The sequence below is a fragment of the Cinclus cinclus genome, chromosome 1 (assembly GCF_963662255.1).
Source record: "Cinclus cinclus chromosome 1, bCinCin1.1, whole genome shotgun sequence".
NCBI lineage: Eukaryota > Metazoa > Chordata > Aves > Passeriformes > Cinclidae > Cinclus > Cinclus cinclus.
In genome coordinates this window covers 92,628,928-92,655,927 of record NC_085046.1, presented here as the reverse complement: position 1 = coordinate 92,655,927, position 27,000 = coordinate 92,628,928, and the positions used below count along the sequence as shown (strand labels likewise).

The window sequence follows — 27,000 nt, the reverse complement described above, 5'->3', positions numbered from 1 at the left end:
GATTCTGAGAAAGTTGAATCTGGAGATATTGCAAGTAGGAGAAAATGGAACTCAAATTCATCATTATATGAAGGAAATGGCAAATTTAAGGAGGTGTAAATAAGATAGAGAAAGCATTTTCTTCTTTGGGAGAACCCAGTGAAAGAATTAAGAATCTCTCACAGATACAATGTTAGAATATCACAGCAAAAAGGCTGAACCTGGAGGTAGGTAAATAAGAGTATTTTGCCACAGTGTTCTTTGTGGCTTTAAGCTCTCTGGTATGTGAACTTACAGAATGCCCCATTCAAAGACTTAGCTCTTTTTCTGTGACATATTTTCACAGTCTGCAGTGAATCCCTTGGCAAAGTTACCAAGCAGTATCTGTTTTGACTAATTCAGAGGTAACTCAGGACTACAGGTCTGCAACTGGCACGTGACAGATGTAGCCAAAGACTCTTTCCTTGCTTAAGCCTTGCTGAAAGAGGACAAGGGGAGAATAGTATTAAGCACGAGCAAATCTGGGGCAAGAACTTACCGATGCTTTAAACATTTATTGCAAGAAGAAGTGATGAGAAGACTGTGGAGCATTCTTGAAAAATGACCTACGTTTTGAACAAGTGACCTACAGATACTCAGCCTCAATAGATATTAAATGTTCAAGCAATTTATTAGGAAAGAGTACATAGAATTGTTTTAAATATTGAGAAAATCTCAGCTGGTGCAGATGAGTTTGGCTTCCAGAAAATGAAATAATAGGTTTGTTTTTTAGAAAAGTTTTTCATTAAAATATACCTTAAAATTTGATGTTGCTGAAAGTATTTGCGCTGTTAAGAAAAGTCTATATTTAGTGTTTCATAATTGTCCAAGTCCAAAGATTCAAATCTATTTTGGAGCCATTTATATACTGTGTAATCCATCTTGTGATGAGAACTTCTACACGTTGAGGACTGAACTGAGGAACGTTTTGGATTCAAATTTCAAAAGATTATCATTTATAAGAAAGCTAAACCCTTGTTATTCACTAAAAATACAAATTAAGAATTGAAATCCCAGTCAATTCAAGAATGTATGTAAGCATTTTCCAATATATTTAAGACAGTGGAACTGCTATAAATTCACAGTATGCCATTATACTTTGGATTTTGAGAGACTGTTGTGTATCTCATCCACCTAATTTTTGGGATTGCTGAACCTCTGTAGTTTATGTTGTGTAGCAGCTCTGAAACAAGGTAAGACAGGTACATAAGTTCTCTAAAAAAAGGGCCTATGCATTGCAAAAAGAAACAATTTGTGTTTTTCCAAGTAAAACATTTCTGTTAAAGGTCAGCATAAGATGGAATTGAATTATAGATGAATTTATGTTCCCACGGCATCACAGCATGGCTTGCTGCATGGGAACATGACTTCTGAGGTTTTATCTGAAGTTATGTTTTGTTGTGGACCATATAATTAGCGAAGAAAAAGACTCAAAGTGAAAAGAAGTGAAAAAGGGCTTATTTGATACTTTAGCGTGATTTTCATCTGTGTAGTATGTGTTTTAGCTTATTTGGACATTCAAAAAATTTTAAGAAAAGTATTATTGTTTGGATTTTTTGCATTGTGCTGTTGAGATTTCTTGCCATCTGAAATACACTGGGGGACAGAGATGTTGAATAAAAGTGAAGGCATTAGATAAGCTGGAATCTTGTTGAGGCTTGGAGAGATTGTCTGCATTCCAGAAGAGCAGAATCTGTTTTTATTTTAAGATGGCACAGATTTATCTTTTATGATATTACTTTCTTCTGGATGGTAATTTTAATTAATATAAGCATCTCGATGTAACTCAATGAGGGAAAGTTATGAGAAGGCCCTGCTTTTGCAACTGGTTCTTAGCTTTATTTCATACCATATTAGAATTCAGGTTATTGTTGATACCACATTTAGACTGAAATAGAATAAAAGTGAATAAAACAATATATAATTTTGAAAATTGAAACCCGATAGCAAGAATGTTGGGGTTAAATGAGCTTCAAGTAAGAGAAGGAGTAGAGGTAAATTCCTGAAGGGGACTCTCATTGGTCAGAAGCACCTTCAAAAATGGAAAACAAAAAGTCTTCCCTTAAAATCAGATGGTATAATCTGAAAAAGCAAAGTGTCTAGGCAGCAAGTACAGCTGCTTGCAGAGCAGGCAGGGGTTCCATCATCTGCAGCATGTTGGGAGCGGGGAAAAGGAGTGTGAGTAGTCAGCATTTGGTGCTTGTTTGTGAAGGTCCCAGGCAGCGTCTGTGCCTGACTGGGGCTTGAACAAACAGACTTTGGACATTGCAGGAGACTAAAGTATTCAAGAAACTGTTGCAGCTTGGCAGGAATATTTTAAAACAGCTCAGCCGATTTGCAAGTTCTCATCTTTTAATACCTCTTGAAAGTGCCGCTGAGGCTGAGCACCCCTTGTCCTCCAGCCATTTCCCTATGGAGCCGGGGAAGGAAAGGGGGGAAAAGGCACAGCCTCAGGCAAGTTCTCCTGCCCAGAAGTTCCTGGGCTCTTGCCAGTCCTCCAAGCTGCCTTACCGCTCCCTGGTAGTGGGAACAGAGCTGGTGATCCCAGTCATTGTCCCTCTGTTCCTTTGGGCTGATGGCTGAGCTACAAATGCTCATGGTACCTTCTGCTGCTTTTGGAGGTGGTGATCCACAGCATGAGCAGCTCTCCACCAGTGTCAGCCTGTCCCTTGTTTGCCCAGCTGTGCTGCCTGGTTACTGCAACAAACTGAAATTTCACCTAAAAAAACTGCTCTTATATTCATTCCACTTCCAAGGCAAAGGCAGTGACAAGAGGGGCTTCCAAGCTGCAAATTCATTACCACTCTACCAGTCTCACCAGGGAAGCACAGAGGAGGAGCAAACTCTCTGTCTGTGGGCATTCCATACTCCATGGAAAGATTCCTGCCTGCCCTGGTAGGAAGGGGGAAGTACCTCTGGACTGTTATTTTTTCTCACCTAACATTTCACCAGTTAGTTATTGCTTTACATGGAGATGAAATGTGTGTGCGTGTGGGAACAAAAACACCGTGGTGGACAGAAATAAATCCATACACTCCGTGAAGCTGCTAAGTCTCTGCTGTGCCTGTGGAAATGAATTCACCACACAAGGTGATGTGTGCTGTGAACAAGATGGAAAGATGGCTTAAATCCTTGAAGGGCACCCCACACTAGTTCCTCTGCAGGAGTGTGAAAATGGTCAATTTGCATGAGCTTCTCAGTTGGTGGGCTACAGTCTTTTGCTTGCAAAATGCTGCACCTTCGATCTGTTACCTTAGTGATGCTTGTACTTCCAAATCTAGCAACTGCAGTTCCCAATATAGCCTATGGAATGCTTGTCCACGTGACGTCGCCTTGTCTCCTGGCTTTCCTGTGGGTTTAGCAACCACCCTGAAGTGTCTGCATGTTTGCAGAGGAAAACTGGAGGAGGGGAAGAATAAAAAGAAGATGGGAAAAGGGTGCTGCATGTTAAGTGCAGACCTGTGCCTACCTGCACATATCCTGAATGAAGAGCTGAGGTTGGACTAGCTCATAAAAGCCAACACTTTTAAATTTCTCCATAGAAAAACAAGCTTGAATGGCACGGTTTTGCTGGTTTGATAAGTTAGTTTGTATATGTCGCAGCTCTTTATTTCATTATAAAGACAAGGGGTTTCTAAGGAGCTGTTAAGCCTCTGTGTAGGTGTATGTAAGTATTTCATATGCAGCACCAAACTTATCCAAGTGCTGCACTGCTAAATGGTGTGATAGTGCTTGATGAATGATTCTGCTGTGGGGTAGTGTACAGACGTGACATTTATCAACGTCTGCTACTGGAGAAACTTAACAGAGGGAGAGGCTTGTAATGAAGAAAATGGGAATAATTTAGAATTTCATTTGTGAAACCCCTTTCACAATTAAGGAGGGTTTGTGCTGAATGTCGCATTATCCTGTTACAGGTCTCCTGTTTCCTGGGGGAGTTTAACTATAGAGATGAGACAAGGAGGTGTTCTCTAGAAGCATTCAGTCATGGAATTATATTAAATCATCAGACTGCAAAAAAGCTTTTTAGCATCATACTAAATTATAATTAGAGGTGATTAGGAAGCTCAAACATGTCGCATGCTGAAGAAAAAGTTATGCTAAAAGTAGGAATGGCAGCCCAGACAAATTCCTGATTTTAAAATTCATGCTAGAATGGATGACAGTTGGCCAGTCAGAAATGTTTATTAAAATAAGAGGAAGACATGCAGCTGCTGCTGCTGCTGTTTTTTAGAATGCAGAGCTTTCTATAATGGGCATGGTAGGCAATTAGCATTGCAAAACTATGGGGAATGAGACATGGAAGAACACTTAAGAGATTGTTTCAAATGACAGTTGTATGAAATGTGTGTAAAAGTGGTTTTCTTTTTCTAGAGACTTAATACCTATAGTTGCTGCTCTGGAGTATAATCAGTGGTTTACAAAGCTGTCCTCCAAGGATCTGAAATTAGTAAGTAATAAATTGAAACTATTTATCTGCTTCTACTAGGCTGTGCTGTGTTTTAAAGGATGCTATTACATTTTTTAAAGTGATTTTTTTTTTAGGCAAGTACAACTGGGCAATCTACCGCCAATTTTTTTTTTCCCCCCTGGAATCATATAATGAAAATACAAACTGTTGATAGTCAATTAGCACCATAAAAACACTGCTGAGAGAAAAGTCTTGTCAAAATTTCAAATAATATAGTTTGAAAACTTCGTTGGTTGATAGTAGTAGCCCATAAAACTTCATTAAGCATTGCTGACTCCCTCAAACAATACTATGTGACTAATAGGAGACTAAAGCAGCCAGAAATCTTAGTTGCTTTTTGGAGGTGAAAAGAAAATGCCGAGATTCTAAAGATCTTTTTTCTTGCATAAAGCTCTTTCTTCCGTGTAATTTTCATTGCAACTTGATTATTTTCTCTCCCAGTTTTCCAAAGCACTGCTTTGTGGCACTGGTATTTTTCCATATCAGTTTTCGTTCCTGAAAGCAAAGAGCAGGCATGTCTAAACAAGTTGGAGTACTGGAAAAAGGGCCAAGAAAAGCAGTAATTCAGTGACAATTTAAATATACAAAAATATGCTATTTCTTCTAAATTTGAAGGTTTATAGTCACCTGTGGAGTTAGTGGTTTGTTTGAGATATTGTTTTCATGCTTGCCTCCAGAAGCTTTTGCCTTTGAAAATTAAGTTTAATCTTGTTTAAATCGGTGCAGTTTTACTGATCTGTAAAGCTCTCATTATATTCCTAAGATATCATTTTCAATGAAAATTCAGTATGAACTGATGTGATTCCTGGCAAAAGAATAAGCAAAAAAACTTCTTTCCTGCTGGGACATTTCTCTCTAAGTTATGCGTGGAATGAAGCTGGTGGTATTTTTAGTGCTGTTGTAGTTTGCTGTTAAAATCAACATTGTTAAAAAGTACAATGCAATTAATCAGTTTCTGCTTCAGTGAAACGAGATAGTTTGCTTAGTTAGAAGACTGGCTGGTGTAGTTTGCTCAGAATAAAACCTGGCCCTCTTACCTATCTGAGATACTTTTGTGTGAATGTTTCAGGGCTTTTTCTTAGCAGCTTTCCTGTGGAAAACGCATTTTGTCAGTCTAGAAAATAGATCAGTTGCTTAAAAAACCCCAACCTCTTACCTTCCACACACTCCATTTTTAAGCCAAAAAAATGGGCAGTGAATCCATGCCATAAGAACACTGCCAAGGGTCATTATGAGGTCAGACATACCCGGAGGCCACCCCCAGTGCATTGTGTTTCAGGAGTCCCACTCTGATACACATTGTGTTTGATACACACTACCCACAGTGGTTTTAGAGTAAAGGCATGAAACTTTCCACTTGCAATCACAGTACTGTAGAAAGATTGTGATAATATTCTGAGTTATTAAAACGTGAATGGTAAAGAAAGTATTAGGAAGATGGCTCAGTTGACAGTCTTCACCAAAAATGGTCAACCTTTACTGTGTAACGTATTAATAAAATTTTACATGTCTGATAGAGCGGATTTGTTTTGTTTAGGGTGTTTTTTTTTGGACATTCAGTCAGTTTGAAAGTAAAAATCCCAAACCCTGAAAAATGCACAAACTAGAAAATGTCAGACAGTCCTTAAAGACAAAGATATCCCAGGTATGAATGTCACATTGTTGTTTTTAAAGGCAGATAACAGAATAGTTTCAACACTTCATGATCATGACTTAAATTCAGCTTTGGGTATCACATGCATTCTGGTTAGTGTGAGCTGTGGGAGGAAAAAAAATAAAGTCAAGTCCAGAAGCAAAATAAAAGTTGATAATAAAAGGTGATGAGGTACAGAGTTCATTGCATGGCTTTTGAATGATTACGGTTTTATCTCTATTTGAATGAGCAGAGCAAACAAACTCTTTTGTTGTCATGTTTTGTTCATGGCACTTGCAAATATCCATGTCAATTCTAGAAATCAACAGCAGTTAAGAACATGAGGTGGGATTTCCTTCTGCATAGGCTGGAAGAATTCATACTCCAGTATACTGACCTTTAACCACTAGTCCTTGGGAGTCTTTGGAGGACCTCCCTAGCTAGGGTACTTTTGCTTCTGAGGTTTTTTGGGATTTTTTTTTTTGTTTTTTGTTTGCCTTCTAACATCTTTCTCTGTATTGACTTGTCATTCCTGGTCAGGCTTCATTCTCCTTAGCACTAGTTGCCACTTTTTCTGCAGGAGTGGCATGCATCTGAATAAAATTTCTTTAAAAATGAAGTGAGAGGTTGTTTTTGAGCCACGTGATTTAAGTTGTTTTCACTGTCATTATAGGAATTCTGCCCCTTTTGGCCCTGTTCATTAGATACTTGCTTTTAGTCTGCCTCCTGCTTCTCTTGAGTCTTTTGCAGAAGTCTTCTGTTGACCCTTCTGGATGTTTCTGGTATTTTTACTTCCTATTTATGTATAACAAGAATATGGTTGTGGCTGGATCCCATTACAATGTACAGCTTAACTCAATAACTGTCTGTTCTGTGTTTGTGTTCTTTAACACTGTTCTGTCTTTTCTGTGGCAGTCCACTGATCTCTGTGAGCAGATACTGCGAGTGGTGAGTAGGTCCAGTCGATTGGAAGAGCTGGTATTAGAGAATGCCGGGCTTAGAACGTAAGTAATTCCTTTGAAATGTTACCTTAGATGCTGCTTGCCCTCACTAAAAAGGGATCTGTGATGTATGTCAGCCAGAATAAGCATTAAAAAAGCTGTGCTCAATGTCTGTGTAGTTCTGACAAGCCTCTAGTCACAAGCTTTTTGTCAGGTTTTCCGGAGGGTCCATATGTCCAAGAAATCCCTTCAAAGTGGTGTTTTTAAGATTCTGCCTGGAGAGTCGGGCTAAGTGGAGCAAAGTGATTGAAAGAGGGTATAAACCTTAAACTGGCTTGTACTGTTCTTTTCCAAATATGGCTTCTGTTGAAGTATCAACACCTTTTTACCATTTAAAAACCAGTGGTTTAGGTTTTTTTAAAAAAACCCCGTATTATTCCATCTTGCATAACAAATTGTGGTTTTATTTCCAAATAAGCTGGTGTTATCTTAATGTGGATTGCTGTCTGCTCAAATATAACAGGACTTCTACATTAACAACTTTTTTGAAAAAAGTAGATCAGTAAGTTTGATGGTTTGCAGTAGACTTAGAAGGAAGATACACAGAAATATTCCCTACAATTAAATCCCTGCATACGTTTTAAATACAGTGAGTTGTAGTTACTAGGTATTTGCTTTCCCCCCCTTCACAGGAAATAGAAGCAAAGTTCAAGTTACTTGCAGCTGTGTAAGTTTGTACTTGTAGTGCTTGTTTGGACAATGTAGACAATATAAACTATAGAGCTAATGAATTTTTTTAAAATAAAAAAAAGAACAGTGTAAAGATGGGAGAAGCAGAACACTATGCAGAATTACAAATAAAGGGAAACAAGCACAGGGGAAATATTTGGTGTGCCTTACATTGTTTCCTATTGTTGGAGTATTTTTCTCCTTTTTAAAGTACATTTTGAATTGAGATGACTTTAAAAGAAAATTGCCTACATGACACAAGAAATTTGAGGTTGAGTTTGGTATAATATGTGAACTTTCTGCCTTCAATAGCTGTCATTCAAACATAAGCCCCTGGTTTTAATTTCATTTTTCTTCCAGTATGTGCCATGAAATCTAGTGATAATCGTTAATATTAAAGGATATGTTGACTACCTTTGCATGTTGCCTACCCTAATTTATCACAGTTGGATTAACTGCTTTCAGTTTTAACAGGACTTGACAGATAATCAGCCTGTGACTTTGGTTTTCATGTCTCCATTTACATGCAGAGTGTTTGGCATTGTGCCTTGGTGTGTATCTGTTCTGATCAACACTGTCTGTTTTTGCCAAGGATGCATTTGTCAGTTTTGCCATTTCTCATATCTGTTTGCTAGGAGATCCTGTTGTTGCTGGGTATCTTCCTTCCCCTGCCTTACAGACCAGTCATTTTTAATGAGCTGTGATAGAATGCCAAACCAGGGTTAAGAAAGAGCTACCAAGAGTAAAGCTCTATGAAATAACCCTAGCAGCTGCAAGAGCATACTTCTTCCTGCAGCAGAGTCAGTTTAAGATGATTCTGTTCTTTTCTATCTCCAGCCAGTCATATCTGTGATTTGGTTTGGGCCATAACCTCATAAACACTTGTCATCCTCCCAAATGATGAAACAGCAAACTATGGTGCAGTAGCAGTAATAAGGACCCAGAACTAGGGAAATGTGAACTTCCTGTTGGGAAAAACAAGATGTCAAAGGAAAGCCCCTGTCTGATAAGATTTGTGCTAGCTTAGTTGCTCTTGGAAATTTTATCCCCATTGCTATTGCTTTAACTACACATAAAGGATGCAGTTTAGAAAACATTCAAAGTCTTCAGTGCATGTAGCAATCACTAATGTTTTGGTAAGTGTTCAGGAACAGCAGAGTAATTCAGTCTGGCCCAAAAAAAAATGAGCTTGAAAAGAGGATTAATCCCTGAGGTATTTTAGAGGAATATGTGATAACCAAAATACTGATTTCTAAGTGGGCAGCTCAGTCTGTTGATTAGGCTGGGCTTTGTGTCTACCAGGCTTTGCAGCTTGACCTGAGAGGCACAGTCTGTGTATGGTGGGAGCTGCCCTTGGCCTGCTCTGTTGGGAGATGCTAAATGGCAGGGATTTGGATATTTGGAAAAGGTTCTTTCTCCATAGGGTGGTTGGGTACGGAAAAAGGCACCCCAGGCACTGGTCATGGCCCCAACCCTGCCAGAGCTCAAGGAGCCTTTGCACAACAATTTCAGGGTTGTGGTGGGGTTTTTGGGGTGTCCTGTGCAGCACCAGGAGTTGGGCTTGATCCCTGGGAGTCTCTTCCAACTCAGGGTATTCTGTGATTTCCATGGAACTGCAAGACAGACTTCCCAGTCTGCAAAGGTCTGTTTGCAGGAGCTGGTGCAAGTGATTTATTTGTTGTGCTTGCACACTCTCTGAAAGCTGGCAGGCAGAATGTCCCTGCCTCCTTTCACATTGCCCTGTGTAGCCCTGTTCCAAAGGGAGTGGCCAGCTGCCACACGAGGAACAACAGAAGTGCCTGTTGCTGGTATCCAGAGGGCCTTTGACAGTCATGTCAAGTCTTATCTTCCCCTTCTTGACAAGATCTTAATGTCCTTAGACTTAACAGTGTTGCTTCCTCCCACACATCCTTGTTTTTTTCTGTTACAGGGATGTTGTCTAGACAGATCTCAAGGAATTGTTTTGTTTGTTCTAAGATTTCCAGATTGGTAGTATTCTTTCCCTTGATGAAATATCCTTAGTCTGTCATATCTATAGTTAAATTGAATCTTTTTGGGGCTTTACCTCCAAGCCTGAATAAACTTGTTTCAGCCAAGCATGGCTGTGTAATGCGTACAGAGCAAGCTTGATGCTTTATAGAAAGTTTCAGACTTGTGCTCTGTTCATAAGTGTGCAGCCAAAAGAAGTAACAAATTTCATTACTTGAAACAAATAGTGAGCAAAGAGGGAGAAGAGATGTTCCCCCATGAGCAGAGCCAAGGTGCCTTGGTTTATGGCAGAGGCTGCACAGGGAGTGTGTATTTGTTGTATTATTTTTTCCAGAGCCTTGGAGCCCTGTGAGCCCAGTGTAGATAATCCAGTGCTTTCTGGTGGAAGTCGATTTGCTGTGCCTTTGCTAAGTAGTTCACACACACTCCAGTTGTCCAAAACGTTCTGGTGATCCTGCCTATATTGTTGGCAAAGGCTGGAGCAGTGTGTAAACAAGCCTGGAGGTATAGGCAAAGTATTGTAATGACAAGAATCTCCTAGGGATAAAGGAAGAGGAGGAATCTCCTCAAGAGGAAAGGGTTTGTTGCTTTTTAACTCAAAACCTCAGTTTTCTTGGCTGGACATAAGGAGCTTAATTCAGTTGCCTAAGGGCAGGCATCTAGCACCATTTGAAATGCTGGAGGATTTCCAGAGTGTTGGCAAATGTCAATGAAGACCTACAGGAAATCTGTAGTCTTCTGCAGCAGCAGCTGGTAGCAAAGCAGGAGACCCTGGGGCCTGTCAGGTGGCAAAGTTTCAAGACAGAAGTTCTTTTTGTTGAGTGTTTCTATTCACATGCTGCTTGTATTTTAGGAAGAGAATATGTTTTTCCTAAAGGCAGACCTTCATCATGCATCTGCAATGCTGGAACCAATTCTTGTCCCAGAAGGACATAGGGTTTCAAAAGGAAACTGAACTTCCCTGGAGCTTCTCTGTACTCCAGTAAGCTTTACAACTTCAGATACGCAAAAGCTATTGGTGCTATTGCTCTTCAGTCTCCTAGAAGAGGATGCTACCTCCACTGTGGTTCTCAGCACAGAGTAAGATGGTAGGCAGGATCTGTTCCAAGGAAAGAGGGCAGTGTTAATTAGCATTTTGGTAGCACTCCACTGAAGGGGGTCCATGGAGATCCAGTGCTCCAGACCCAGGAAGCCGCCAACCTTCCCAGAGGGAGTCCTGCAAGGAACTGCCTTCCAGGGGGTCTTCTGGCTGGTCTTCCCGCCGCCGGATAAGCCTCAGCAAGCGGTGGCCGTGGCCACAAGTGATCAGCTCTGATCAGTGATTTCAGCTCAGTGATTCCAGCTTTGCTTGCCAGGCTATCCCAGGCCAACTCAGGGACAGAGAGACAGGAACCGTTGCATGGCAAATTCCACAGAGATTCCTTTATTATCCAGCAGCTCTGTGAAGGGAGCCAGGAATGACTGCTCCCCTCCAAACTGGGGGAAATACTGGGGTTTTTATAGGGGAGAGCAAGGGTGGTACCAAGGGGGAAAGACCAATGGATTACAAAGGATTAACATGGGTACTAGGGCATGGTGGAATAAGAAAACTGCTTGGGGATAGCTCACCATGATAAAAGGTGGGCCAACCTAAGGAGCATCCTTCCAGGAGGGTTGAGATAAGCTAACCATAGCCCACTCAAAGGACATCCTATTCAAGGGACATCCCTCCAGGGCAAGGCCATGGGTGGAGCAGTGGCAGGCCCATGGGCCTCCATAACTCCCCTTCTGAATTTGCTAAGAAGGCCTCTGTAACAGTTCTTTTGAAGCAACGAAAAAGGCGTGAAAACATAAGCAACACCATCAGAATTACAACAAAAATCCACAAAATAGCCTTTACCAAAGATGAAACCCATCCCATTAATCCCCATTGTCCAAAAAGTTCATTGACCCAGTCAGGGTAGTTTTCCACTTTTAAGTCCTTTACTTGTTCTTTCAGCTTCTGGATGTTTGCGTGGATGGATTTTGAGTGTGAAGAAAGGTTGAAGCAGCACATTCCCTCAAAGTCCTGGCAGCCATGTCCATGGGCAAGCAGTAGGAAGTCTGTTGCCGCTCGATTTTTTAGGGATGCGTGTCTGGTAGTCTCTTCATCCCTTAAGAGGTCACTTAGGGCAGCAGATGTCACATTGGCCTGCTTGCTCAGCCAGCACCCCAGGTGATTTATGTCACCAAGCGCTTTAACTGCCGCTATCCAAGGAAAAAACAGGGAAACCGCAACTCGCTTTCCTGTGTTCCAGTTGTAAACTTGACTATCACAATTTTCATCAAATTCAGAATAAGATCTCTTTTGACGTGTCGACTCACCTTTTTGTTTCCAATTATGTAATAATGTGTTATTTGGAGTGAGGATAGAAAGCTTACCAAGGCTACAGGGACCCCCTTGGAGATGTGAGGGGGTCCCAGCCCATACTCAAAGTCACCACAGATAAGAAACATTGCCCGGGGCAACACTTTGGGATGGAGTGAGGACACAGAGAGTATGCAACTAGTGTAATTACACAAATTAGGATTATTATAGGCTTTGTTAATTGGCAATGTGTCTTTTCTGTATGTATTTTTTGTCTGATCAATTCCTGGCCAATGTTGACTTGGTTGTCTAAAGTAAAATTTGACACAGTGTGTTGCTTTGGAGGACCCTAGCAGGTCTAATTCTTGGGGTTCCTCTAGAGCATTTGGCAAAATTTTTGTCCACTCGTCCCAAGCGTCTACCAGATTGGGCCTCTTACCTGTGGTACGAAGGAACTTTGAGTTGGTGATGGTCATCTGCTACCAAGGGGATTCCTACTAGACACGTGGAAAGTGGGTTATCTGTGCTGCCCATGGACAGGTACAAGTTGTCTTGCTTCAGTGTTCTTGCCAGGGTTACCCAAACATTGTGGCTGGGCTATGGAATAACCCAGCCGGAGACATGTGGCACAGTGAGGAGCATCCAGGCAGAAAAACAGCACTCACATAGATTAATTTCATCTTTGGACAGGGATGGGTCTTCTGATAAGGAATGTAAGCAAAATTTTGTTAGCTTTATGGTTGAAAGGGGAAGTTAGTGTTTTTCTCAGTCCCCCTTTCTTTATAAAAATCTGAGTGGGGAGATAGGTATTAGGTTTAGGGAAGTACAGGCAAGAGTAGAGAGGAGGGGGACATGAGGGTCTTTTTGGGGGGGGGGCAAGAGAGGTAACAACATGAAACATAAAAACAAACTAGAAAGCAATTTGTGGCAAGACTTATGAATTGACTCATACAGTAGTATCTTGTAGATTTTTCTGTTTTGTCTGCAGACGAGTGACAGGATGGTCTTTTCTCTGGTTCATGGTCATCTAGCGACGCCTCCGTCTCCATGCAGAACTGGCTTGGTTTTGAGGTGGTCCTGTATCGGACTCCGGAAAATTCTTGTTTGTGGGAGTATTGTTTGCAGGGCCTAAGTATGGTTTAATATTTTTTCCTGGGAACCATTTTGGGCCAGATGGTAGGGAGACACAGGCATACCCCCACCCCCAGGTAATCAGCTGAAAAGGTCCAGAAATTTGATGTGTTTCTGGGTCTTTCACTAGCACTGGTGGTTTTTCAGTAAGTTTTGCATGGGTTGAATTTGCAAAGTGGCGGAGTATTGGGGGGTCAAGTTCCGATGATGTGCAGTTTAGGAAATTAATAACATAGAGGGCTTTACAGAGTCTTTCAACAGGAGACATAATTTCTGTTTCTCTCCGTTGCTGATTGAGGACTCTTGATAGTTCGATGGGTTCTTTCTACAATGGACTATCCTGTGGGATTGATGGGAATGCTCCTTATGTGTTTTAACCCCCACTGGTTGAAGAAATCTTTCAACTTATGGGAGCTATAGGCAGGCCCATTATCAGTTTTGATTTGTTCAGGGACTCCCGGGTGGCAAATGCGAGGAGAAAATCCTTGATGGTGTGATTGGCATTTTATCCTGTGTGAGCTGATACAAATACTCCAGAAAATGTGTCAACTATCACGTGCACATATTTAGACCTTCCAAAGGATGGGTTATGTCTCTCCACCACTGGCCTACAGGAGGAGAAATAATGTACTTCAAGGCAGAGAGAGAAAGAAAGAAGTTCAAGACATAGTTTTGCTTTCTATCTTGGTGTCTTAGGTGAAGTAAGAACGCTGAAGTTTCAGCCTCACTTTATCAAAGGCCCACAGTAGGTCTCATCTCTTATCACATCATAACTTCTCAGTTGGTACAAGAACAGGTTTGAGGATTTGTCCTAGAGCTGATAAGACATCAGCCTTCTGAATTCATGCAAGGAATGTGTCTCCACCAGAGTGTGACCGTGTGGTGTGCAAGAAGACCCAAGCCAGCTTTCAACTTAGTGCTGTGGGTGGTGGCAGTCAGCTGTGCAAAGCACTTGCAGACAGGGCAGTGCTCCCTTGCCTTTCAAGTGGCTTTGGAGCAGAGGTCATGCTATTACATCTGCCTACCATAGTTGGTTAAGGTTGCTTCAAAGCTCTCTGTGCTACCTAGCCTTGCTGTGATCAGCGTTACAGAACTGATACTCCACATCTCTTTTGGATCCATTGCTGAGGCTGTGATCAGCTGGTCATGTCCTTTGATGCTTCTCACTGTACAAAGAAGTGAAAGACCAGCTCATCAGTGTGCTTCTGTTCTTTGGGAGAGCCATTCCTGCTGTTTTGTAAGGTTAGAAATGCTTCTGGATATGCTGCAAAGCCCATCTGTTCGAGTGACTGTTGGCAGAAAGCTGCTGCAAGTGAGCAGGATGGCTTGTGAGTGAAGGAGGTGGTGGTGTGCAGTTGATGTATATCTCCAAATCCAGTGACATGCAGAGAGATGAAAGATGTGGTCAAGTTTTGAGTTATTCTGTGCAACCTTCAGATCTCTGTCAAAAGGATTTTAGGGTGTGATTTTATACTTTTCAGTCTCTAAGGTCACAGAATGAATAAATAACAAATATATGTGAAAGACAGCAAATTAGCCAGATAAACATTGTTTAGAACCACGAGGAATCAGTCAGTGCTCTACAGTAGCAAAGGCCACTAATCATCCCTTCATGCTTTTAAGCCTTTGAATGTGCTGATGACAGAGGAGATAACAGGATTCCTTCTCCATCTCTTTTTTCATTGCAGGGATTTTGCACAGAAACTAGCCAGTGCCCTAGCCCATAATCCCAACTCAGGACTCCATACAATCAACCTTGCTAGCAATCCACTTGAAGACAGAGGTACTGTAACATTTGCATTTTTCTCTTTCTAGAAACGTAATAGGAGGATTATTGCTGCTCCATTCAGCTTTGCCTGAAAAATAGGTTATTGTTTAGTGCATAATGTTACTGTAAATTTCTGTTGTTCACAAATGACTGGGAATTGCCATTCTTTTTGATTTATGCATATCCACTGGTGTGTTGAGAAATATTTAAATGTCTTAAGCCAACCCTGGATTTTAAAGGAAGATAGAACACAGTGATTGTTTAGGACTAGAGAGTAAAAAAACCAAAGCCCTCTAGTTTTTAAGAGGTGTGTATTTTTAAAAGCAGTGTAATCAGTTGAAAGATGAAGCACAAGGCAACTTTGTTTCTTGGATTGTATTTTTCTGATGGTTTTGTGTTTTTATTTCAGCTGTAATGCCGTACTTCTTTTCGGTATGCAAATTACCCCTTTTTTTCTCAGCTCTGTGCTAGCTTGCCCTGTTGTGATGTCTTGGTGATGATCAATAATACTGGCATAACTGGCATTTCTATGGAGCAAAGTGCTGTTAATTCCAAAAGATGTAAAATCAAGCTGAACAGCTCAGCTTTTCTCAAACTAGGCACTGCTAAGCATGATTTCAGTGTGTATCAAGTCATTCCTCTCCCTTGTCTACTCTTTTTTCACCCAAGAGACATTTATTTTTAAAATAAGGTTACATTCTTTCAGTCTGGAGTTGACCCTTCAGCACTGCCCCTGTGAGATTTCCATTTGCTTCACTTCATGCATTCCAGGCACACAGTGTTCTGGGATCAGACTACCTTGTGCTCCTGTTGGGCCAGAAGGAAAAATAAGAATTTTACACAGTGAACCTTTTCTTGTTTTATTTGGGGGAAATTTTCTGTTCTCTTTGCTGTCATGATTCAAAATAGAAAAGATGTTCATTGTAATTACAACCTGATGGACTCAGAATGTTGTTAATACAGAATTTTGTAGGTGTCCCTTCTTGCTGGTTCAGTGAGGAGAAAAATAGCTGGGAAGAGTTTTTTTTCCCCTTTCTACACTTGTATAACTTTTCTTTTGACTAGAGGCAAGTATGGTAATGTTTTTGTTTTAACCTATTCTGAGTAGTTTTTTATTTGAAATTGTTCACATAACTTGCTTTAACTCTTCTGATTACCTTTTGCCAGCTGATCATTGCTTGTCCTTGTTTAGAATTCTTACCACATGAAAGCCAGTGCTTTGCTGAAGAGCATTATTATTACAATGTGCTGTAGGCCTACTACATTTTACAGAAATTTCTGTAGTAAGCTAAAAAAAAGGCTGCTACATTGTTGATTCTGCTTTGGAAGAAGTGTGTTTTGGTTGTGTTATTTGAAAGGTTTTTTGTTTTTTTTTTTTTTTCCAAAGGAGCTCAATTTTTATCTTGGAAGCAAAACAATTGACCAAACATTGGGTACTCTACAGTGCAGGGGATCTTTTTTTCATTTTTTTAAACATATCCATGGGGGTGCTTTCTTTGAAACCAACCTGTAGATTCAACCCATTCCACAGTATCCACATATAAGACAAATATGAAATGCAGAAACTACATCTTGGAGAGATTAGTAGGGTTTTTTCATCATCTCAGCCTCTCCTATCAAATATGCAATTTAGATTTGACCTTTTCATTAAAATTAGATAGGTTATAGAATGCTTAGAAATTAATTATAACTGCAATGTGCAAATATTGCAACTTTTCAGTTCAGGAAAGTTCCTTGGGGGCAAGGTAGAGTTGACTGTGGTAAACTGGAGTAGTAGGAAGGATTCCACAAGTAAAAGTGGCGATTCATACAAACATATGGATTTTGGAAAATACCTATGGAAAAAAATCACCTTCAGGAACTGGAACTAGGTAATTTTGCAGTTATAAGGGAAATCAGAGTTCTTTTTTTTCTGGAGAAGAGCATATTGTACCCTGTATGAACACTAACAGACACTAAACTACTATATATTGTTGAGTACCAATAAGCGAAGGCATGATAATATCACATATTAATGCAACTGTCTGTATTCCAACAGTATGGGAAGTCTGTTTAGTTTACCTAAATCATAGGACCTGTCTTCAGTTCAAATACAGTGCAGTGTTTATATACAGTGAATTTTTTTACTGACACCAGTCTCTTAATTTGTGTTTGGCTGTGCTTTAAGGTACTGTCAATATTTGAGAGACTAAAACCTGGAAAGTTTGATATCAGTCTTGTCTGTAAGAATCTAGCCACTCTGAAGTAATGGCAGTTTTGCTTTTGGCTGTACTAGGATCAGAATCTAATCTCATATTATGTTAAAAATAATGCAAAGCAAACATGCTGAAGCCTAGTAGTACTCAAATTCCAAACTGTGTGCCTGGATGCAGCTAACTCCACTTCTGCCATGTGAACTCTCATCTCTGTTAGGCCATTAGCAAAAATGATTGACTTAAAGGGTGTTCAAGGGCCAGAGCAACCAGAAGCATTTTTTCTTTTTTGCACCTTATTTCTGTATCTTATAACTATAACTTAACCCCAGTGTTAGTAAGATGTGCAAATTGTTCAGGTTGGCTAGAATGATAATTAATCTTCAAATTGTTAGCTAAATACAAAGATGGAGAGGTAAAACTATTTGCTGCATGTCTTAGTCAAAATGCTTAACAGCAAAAATTGTATTTGTTGTATCCTTAGTGGTACTGATTGTCCTTATAGTGCTACGGAAGAAAATCCTGTTAGTATGATATGATTCATTCTTGCTGAAAATTGGTGAAGATATCTAGTTACCATTGTGCTTTACAATAAATGATTCCAAGGTCTCATGGGTCTAATGTTTTAGCAAAAAAATAAAAATCTGTGTGTTGTTTTGAGTTGCACAAGTGTTGTACACAACCTGCTTTTACAGACAGCATTAAAAAAAACCAAATCCTACCACAGTATCTGCAAGGTGGCTGGCTCCTTCTTTATCGCTGATAAGTAAAACAGAATAAAAATAGAGTAAACCTAGGTATGTGATCTACAGTTTTACAGACTGTTTCATGTCTGTTTATGTGGAAAGGGTATCAGCTTTTTAATTTACTATGTTTTCAACCAAGTAGAAGGTTTTACCCTCTTTCTCTGTGCCCATTTCTCTCCAAATGAATTGATGTAGACAACTGTATTTCACACCTCAGGTTAAGCCTGGAGTTTCTATGTTGATTTATTCCTCTAATACATATTTCACACCTTAGTTGCATTGTTATCTAGGATGTTTCCCCTTAATCAAATTTCAGTCTTTTACTGAAAATGAAGAATTAAATTTGTGGAGTGGGAAACTTGGACAAACAGGGTAAAGGCTTTAATGAAAAGTACCTTCTTATGGCTTTCTTCTTTTGTTGAATTTGTGCTGAGGTAGTCCAGTCTGTGTCAGCATCTTAATAGGTTTTTACTGTTTAGGATTGCAAGCAGTTGTGGCATTTCCAAGTCTGTGTCCTGGCTGGCAGCCTGTGGGCTGCTGTAAGGGAATTAAGTGGCCATTATGACTTGGTAAAGGCTTCAGTCAAGCTCTTGGGGTTTGCCTCAGAAAAAGTGGGTTGATGTTAGCTAATGTTAGCCTTTCTTGCTTTGACAGCCTGTCCTTTCAAAAGAAAATAAAAAGAGTTTGAAGTTTTGTGTAGAACAGCATAGTTCAATTTGTTAGCCTGGATTTTTTAATTTAGTTTTTTTTTCTGAAACATAAAGCTTCCAGATTTTGCAAGTGCTGACTGCTTGGTGTGTGTAATAGCTTCACTTTCACTCCTTCTCAAAAGTATGTGTGTTTTATAAAGTTTTTAAACTAAATGAGGACGATTACCGATGGTTAAAAACAAAGTTTCTTATCTGTTCAGTGGTTAGCAAAACAGGGATCTTGATTACATCAGTAAAAGGTTCATAAAATGACAGAGCCCACCTGCACAGTGAGTGCAGTTCCTCCCCAGGTGTCACTGGTATAGTTTGCCCCTGCAGAGATTTCCTGGGAAACCCTGAGGTCACAGAGCTCACCTGAAGACATCTATTTTGTCTTTCCTCCCCAAAAAGGTGTGTCATCTTTGAGCATCCAGTTCGCCAAACTTCCAAAGGGACTGAAGCATTTAAATTTATCTAAAACCTCCTTGTCACCTAAAGGTATGTTTTATAAATATACTTCTTTTTCGATTCTAAAACGTTTAGACTTACATGCAAAAAGTACTTTTTCTTACTAGATTATAAAATGATTAATTTTGTAATTTATTTACGTGTATTTTCTCAACAGTGCAGCTGCTGTTTTTTCAGTCCTGGGTTGCTGAACCCTGGGCTGGATTCTGAGTACCCTTCAGCACTTTGATAAACTCAGACTTGGTTTTGTAAGGGTACAGTTTGAACCTGTATTATAAAGGAAGACTGAGATTAGGATTGACAGGAAAGATATGTTTCATACGCACTTCAAAAAAATCTCTGAAAAAGCAAAAATGTGTAGGGCAATTTCCAAATGTTTTGTACACAGTTATTTTATGAAACCAAGCGTTGTGACAATGGCTGGTGACTTGCTCTGACTAAAGACTTCTTTGTTTTATAAATTACAAATTTCTGATTTGATACTGTGGTTGAAATGGTTGTTTATTTTAAAAGCGGTAACAGCAGTGAAACACAAGTCAGAAGCTTTCAGGATTTTTTGCATTTCTGTTTTACAAATAATAGAAGCAGTGACCTTTTACACAGATTGCACAAACCCAGGGTCTCCTGTATAGTTAATGGGTGTTAAAAATAGAAAAACCACACTGACATTATTGCTGCTTTTTTGTAGATGTTGATGACCTGGAAAAGATGTCTGAGTTAACAGTATGAAGGACATTAGTTGAAAACAGATAGAAATCATGCCCTTTTATCCTGTTTATTGCTGCTCTGTGAAGTGCAGACTGTGTATTCTCCTTAGCTTCTAGGATTGACCTGGGGAAATATGGGTGGGGTAAAGGACTTTTTGTTGTTTCATTATGAGTTCCTATGGCTCTTAATATGCTTAAGTAAATAGTAAATTCTAAGGTGAATTTGTTAAATAATGATTTTCACTAAAAATACATTTATCAAAATTTAGGGTTGTTTTCTACTGCTAACTCAATTTTTGGTGACAGTTGATTAAGAATCTTGTCTAATGTAACATGTACTCTTGAAATGAGATACTTGTGAATTTAACAGAAATTTATGCAGTTCTGGTATATTTATTCATTCTCTACTTTTCTTCATGTGAGCTGGATTATTTTGGCAAGTGATTGTGAAGTTTGAGTCAAGAGAACGCTCTAGCAGCATTTCCTTCTTCATAAAGAATAAATGTCAGCTTGATGAAATTCACCCACACAACTCTTATCACTGAAAGTGAAGTCTGAGGTTATTAAAAGAACCTAAACATACTTTTTAAAAGATGATCTTCAAGCAAAAGCTGAAAATATTTTCCAGTGTGTCTAATGATGACCTGATGACTGATGGCCTTCAGAGTAACATGTTACCATTAATGCTGTCCCATGGAAGCTTCTCATCATTTCTTAAAAACACTTTATGCCATGTCTTAAAATGGGAATTCTTACAACCCTGAAGCAGCTCAGGTTGCTGCAAAGCTGTCAGTTTCTCTCTAAACTAAAAAGATAGTAATGATTTGATTTTAACTTGGGAGGCTCTTTTGGAACTTGTAGTACTTTCTGTGGATAAAGTCTAAAAGAGTCCTTGGATCTTGGATTCAGTAGACTCCAAAGTGCATGTGTTTTTTCCTCCAACTTTTTTTTTTAAATTTTTTTTTTTTTTAATATTTTCAGAAATTCAGAACAATCCCTCACAGGCTTTGACCTTATTTCTATTTGAGATAAGTTTCTAACATTGACAAGTGAAGTTCAGGTGGCAACTTCCCAGCTGATCTTTCTTCAAATATTGTGTCTCAAAGTTCCTGAGAGCTATTAACAGTCTGAGCCTCCTGAGAGTGGTAAAAGAGTATAAGAGATTGTCTGCAAATCAAAGTGAGATTACTGTTGGAGTATAGCATGAGGTAGTGTGAAGTTCAAACATAAATTTATTGATTTGAAGATTCTGGTTAAATGAAAAATTCTAGTATGCTCATTCAAAGATAAAGCTAGCTTTTCTGAGCCCAAGCCAGAGGTTAATTAAAAAAATCCCTCATTAACATTGTTTGCCTTCACTGATGTGGCTGATTTTGGGCAGTTGCCCCTTTTTAAGTATGAAGCAAGCAGCAACATTATGAATTGTTTGATAGCTCTTCTTCTCCCTTAAACTCAGACTCTGCTTTTGAATTCCCAGAATTGGTTATTGGTTGTACATGTTGAATTGCTGATAGTTTAAACCAGCTGGAACCCCAACTGATAACTAGGTACCACTGAGCAACCAGGACAAAGTTGCATTTGTTCCTTCCTGTTGTTGCTTGTAAACATCATTGAGAATGCTCATGAAAGTGGATCCAAAGCTGTAATGTCAAGCATTTAAACAGAGCTTTTAGATCTTTTGAAGTTTCAAAAAGTATTAGTTTGCAGTTTACCTTTAGCAATAGGGTATAGATTCAACAACACTGTCTCAAGTTAAAAGAAAAATGACTCTAAGCAGATAAGATTTAGGACTTGACAAAGGTGTTGCTGTGCTTTGGTATTTTCCAATTTTAAAAGCCTCCTGAAGCTGGGAGCCATACTACTAATGTGGGACACTTTCTTAATATTTGAAAGCTCAGAAAATTAAAGCACTGATTGTAGGTATTTTTGCCTCCAGTAGGTTGCTACCTGTTTCTTTCATATCCTTGCTGAAAAATCAGTTTTGTAAGTTTTTAAGTGAAGATTGGACGTGTTTCATCCATCGAATGCCCATCCAATTTCACTGACCAGCTTTGAGAAATTATTGAATGCTGTGTAGTAGATCAGTTCATTATAGCTTTGGCCAGGCACCTAGAAAAAAACTGCTGCATCAGCTAAAGGACACAGTGATGCTTATGCATGTAAGAAACACAATACATGTAGTGTTGAAAGGCAGCAAAGACCATCTACAATAAATTGAGACGTTTATGATAAGCTGCAGAGCCCTCAGATGAAAGACGAAGATTTGAAGGAACCAGAAATAGCCATGTCCTAATTTGTATTTTGAAAAGCTGAAAAGTTTCAGTGGAAGAAAGCCCTGACTGGTTTGTTCCCAGTGTGAGCTTTTTAATTGTAATGTGAAAAATATGTGTTTGTTCTGATAAGCAACTGAGGGTCTTTATGCATCTCTTGATACTTCTAATTAACTATTTTTATGAAATCACAGGCAAGTACATTAATTGAAATATTTTTAATTTCTAGGTCTCATCAGTTGCTTTTGAAGTTCTGGCAATTGTAGTTGTTAATGTATTTGGTCTTCCACAGATGCTTTCATCGACTTCCACAAACAGTTTTATCTAAATACTATTGTTTGTAGGTAAACACTGGGTTAACGTTATGGAGTAAACAGTGTTTTAAAAATCTGTTTGAAAGTGGATCTGGGTACATCCTGGATCTAGAACATATAGAACACTGTGACTCCATCAGGGAAGTTGGGAGAGCGTGGTCCTGGTGGAGCTGGGCATGCTGTGTCAGGGAAAGGTCTCATATGTGCCTGGTGATCTGTATTCCTCATCTGCAGGACAGTGATGGCAACAGGAAGTCATTAAACTTTTGTCTGTTCACTGAAATTGCGTCCTTGCAGGCTCTGGGCCAGTTTTGTGAAGAGTTGGCTTGGCTGAGTTGTGACCTCTATTTTTGGCAGGGGTGAACAGCCTTTCCCAGTCACTGAGTGCCAACTCGCTGATCGCCACCACGCTCGTCTATCTTGACCTCTCAGGGAACGCGCTCCGCGGAGATGATCTCTCAGTAAGCGCTTTTCTCCCACTTGGGAGATCATGAATGGGTGGTTTAATTAACGGTTGAGAGAAAGGCAGAAAACTTTCACTTTAGATCCTTTTTGGCCTTTATTTCTGTAGTTTTAGCAGGGGTAGAGGTCAACAATTTTATTTCTGCTCTTTGGTATAAAGTCAGAGAACTGCCCCACACAACTGAAAAAAATCCACATAATTTTAGTTCATGCTTTAGTCTTTGGCTTCTAGTGATACATGAGAAAAGTGCAAGGGTGCCACTTTTTTTCAGTGGACTTACCATTCCCTCTGAGTTCTGTTTGAAAGTGACAAAATGCCATTAAAAAGTCCTCATCATCTTTTTAATGATAAGAATATTACAAATTTTTCATTGGAAGGTTGGAAGCAAATTATTTCCTTTGGCTTAAAGAATTAATAATAAAATAAAGAACTAATAATAAAGAGAATAAAGAGCTAATTTCTGTTTTTCAATATTTTCGTTTGTATAAATAATTTTGTGCACCTCCTTGACACATGCTGTTGGAACCCATGATTCTTCGAAGAATGTAATTTTTTTTTAAACTATTTTGTTCAGTTTATCAATTGGCATTGAGGTGGAGCTCTATTTCCTCCCTAACATAAGCCACTTACTTCTCAATTTATGTAAATTTACTTTTGACTGTTACATTTGCATTTCTCTTTCACATCAATAGTTATGTGCACGTAACTGTGAGGTTTTGAATTCTAAGTATTGAACATCTAGAAGATGCAAAAGAAGATATGGCCAACCAATCTCATTTTTGAAAGTGCAGTCAGATATGACTTTATGACTTTTTCATATATCTTACTCGCAGATTCATCAGCATATTCATAGAACTAGCCTTTTCAGACATGAGGTGAAAGGGTCAGTGGGACAACAGGGTTTTAAAGGTAGCCAATAAATGTAAGTTAAATGTAAGTAAAGAAACACAGTGAGTTACTCTGAGAGAATGACATAGTAAATAATGTAAAAATAAAAGGTAAAATAAAATGTAATAAATCTTTGGCAGGCAGTGTTTAAAAAAACCCTAAGGCCTACCTACAATCTTTTAAGAGATAAATGCAGAAAGTGGGGCTTTTCTTAGTCTGTCAGAGGGATGGTTCAAAGATAAAGATTATTAATACTGATATCTCTTAATCTGTGGAATCAGTTTTCTAACAGGAGCAAGGAAATCCTATTATTTATCAATTGAACCCTAGGAAAGCACGGAATTTTTAAAGTGAAGACCTCTATTGTAATGTAGGTGTAGGGGCTAAATGACCTAATTTTTGGGAAAATGGATCTATTTTAGAAATGTTAAGCATGCACTGTTTGGCTGGATTTCATGTGGAGTTGTGCTTTCCACTTTTCTGTGAATTAGGTCACACTTCTATCTTTGTGTTCCTCTCTGAGACTAAAAAGAGCCCAAAATGAAACGATGTATAGTAAGAAACTTTAAATATGCTAACATTTACATGACATATTCTATACGGTGCTGAAGCCATCAATGTTAAAATCTTATTGCCTGTTCTATATTCTCCCCTAAACCTGTAATGTGCAGCTGATTTTAAGTACTAACCATGGACTTCAGGTGCAAATTAGTTGCTTCCCTCATGCTTAAATTACCCTTTCTGAAATGTAACAGCAATCTGAGTGAGATAACAAATCTTTGTTTAATAATCATCTTAATTATCATCTGCTGTGAAAGTTAAATGTAGTAACACAAGACCTGTGCTTTAAGAGAAATGTTGAGTAAGTGTAGTCTGAGCTCCATTTTCCCACTACTAAAAAAAAAAAAAATGGTAGCCTGCAAAAGTAAAACAGGTTGTATTGACTGGGTGAAGTTTCAGTGATTTTATAGTAAAAGCTGAAAATGCAATGACAGATAGTAACTGTTGTCATAATATAAATATTAATATCTATAATTCTTTCCATCTAATAATTACAGAGCCTGTACAATTTTTTGGCCCAGCCAAATGCCCTCGTTCACTTGGATTTATCCAACACGGAGTGTGCGCTGGATATGGTAAAGACCATTTCTGTGACTATTTCAACACCAAGGAAACATTCCCCTCCTTTCATCCCTAGGTGCTTTTTTTGGGTTAATATAAAGTAAAATGATTTGCCCTTATTTTGAACCAGGTGTGTGGAGCCCTCCTTCGTGGATGTCTTCAGCATCTAGCTGTCCTTAGCCTCTCAAGGACTCTGTTTTCTCACAGGTACAATTTAAATTTCATTATCCTCAACTCCTCTAGTGTTTTGGTTTATAATTTCTTGCACTCATGTAGCACACTTCTTTTTAAGAATAAATCTGAGCCTTTTTTTATAAAGCCTTAGAAGTCTTAGTGCTTGATGAAATAGGTACTATTTATTCTAAACAAAATATTTCCTTTCCCTTTTTGCTCTTTCCTAAAGGTCTGTAAAGTAAGATACTTTGTATAATATGTGTTTGTGTGATACTGATGCAACAGAAAGTCTATATACACATATATATATATATGTATCTTTTGTCTCGAAAGGGCATAGCATCAGGCTTTGAAGTCTGACTAACTTGATTCCTCTTTATATATGGTTTCAAAAGTTTGTATTTGATGGTTAAAAATGCTTTTTTTTTCCTGTTTTGTCTTCTGGGAGGAACTCCCTTACAAAGTCTTTGGGATTGAACATTTACTTTTTAGAGTACTTGCATTGTAGAAAATACTAGCTTCCATTTTCTTCAGGTTGAAGCTTTGGGTTCTTATCAGAGATGACACATAATTGATCCTAGGAGATTCTAGCATTGAGTAATTATTTCTAGTGGTGAAAAAGCAATTTCAGGGTTTTGTTCATGTCCTGTTTGATCTTCGAGATGTAAGTACATTCACTATTAACCAGACCTAAATGGTCATTCTTTGTAGTTCATCAAACAGGAGGTAGATAGTAATGTCTTCTGTGCAGCAGTGCAGTTGTGAGGATCGTTTGTTGAATCAACATTTTGATGACATTATAATTCTAAGCTAATTGAGAGCCACTGATTACAGAACTGCCTAAGGTAGAGCAATTAAACTGTAAAAGATCATTACATTTCTGATGGCTTGCATTCACTATTTATTGGAAGGAGGAGTGTCTAAATGTTGCTTCCTAATGAATTTGTTTACTTACAGAAAAGGAAAAGAAGTCCCTCCCTCCTTCAAACAGTTTTTCAGCAGCTCACTTGCTTTGATGCAGATTAACCTTTCAGGAACTAAACTCCCTCCTGAGCCTCTAAAGTAAGAATTTAATTTCATTTTCTTCTCTGCCTAAAACCTAGTTTGCGTTGTTGTTATATGAGAGCCTCGTATTAAAAACGTGAAAGAATTTTGATTTCTTTTTTTTTCCCCCCATTGTGTATTATTGATATTAGAGGAGTGAGTTTTGTGATGGTCACACATTGATAAAGTGTTCTTTCCATTTCACAGTTGAGACTATTAATCATACTTTTTTGCTGTGGGAATGTGAGAGTTGTTTAGCTTCTGTCAGCATTTTTTGGGGTATATTTCTTTGTGGCTTACGAACAAAACTGCTCCACAGTGAAATGGGATTATAGACTTGTGTGAGCACCATTCCTTTGGGACTGCATTATTGCAACAGCCATAATGAAACAGAACCTGTTGCAGTGTTTGGGAGGACAAACCTATTGTACAGAGCTATGATCTCCCTTTGGGGGAGGAGGCAATGGCAGCTGTTTCCAAGAATGCTAAGTGCAATGAGTCTCCTTGTTGTATGTCACCCAACCTGTGACTAACAGGTTCTGCAAGCAGAGGGAAGTTGTGAAGCGCTGTCACCCTTCTTGTGATATGTGTGGATTTGAACTGTGTTGAAATTTTTAGACATGAAATTTAAAAGTGTGTTTTAAAGTCAGGATAGGCCTAGATGGATAGGTCGAGTCTAGATAGGCTACTCTGTGATTCTGGCAGAATACTGTTGTTTATTCGACTTAATTAAAGAAAGGGCTTTTCTCAAAGTGTCAGCTTCCTAACTAATATGCGTTAATATATATCATAACTTTATCTGTAGCAGGACATCTTCACTATTTTGCAGTCCCAGTAGGGATATAGGTGCAGGGATGTATCCTTGTGTGATTGGGAGCCTGCCTCCTGAGGGAGAACAGGGAAGGGAGATGGGGAGT

At 39.0% G+C, this 27,000-nt stretch overlaps 1 protein-coding gene across 1 annotated transcript in view; it reads left to right on the top strand.

The window, feature by feature from the left end:
* Positions 1–27,000, top strand: part of CARMIL1 (capping protein regulator and myosin 1 linker 1) — a 191,067-nt gene that overhangs the window by 87,793 nt on the left and 76,274 nt on the right. The window contains exons 9-16 of the mRNA XM_062487400.1: positions 4,393–4,468; positions 7,038–7,126; positions 14,927–15,021; positions 19,045–19,131; positions 22,750–22,853; positions 24,802–24,879; positions 24,996–25,072; positions 25,997–26,101. Coding sequence (XP_062343384.1) covers positions 4,393–4,468; positions 7,038–7,126; positions 14,927–15,021; positions 19,045–19,131; positions 22,750–22,853; positions 24,802–24,879; positions 24,996–25,072; positions 25,997–26,101 — 711 coding nt within the window. The remainder of the gene's footprint in view (positions 1–4,392; positions 4,469–7,037; positions 7,127–14,926; positions 15,022–19,044; positions 19,132–22,749; positions 22,854–24,801; positions 24,880–24,995; positions 25,073–25,996; positions 26,102–27,000) is intronic.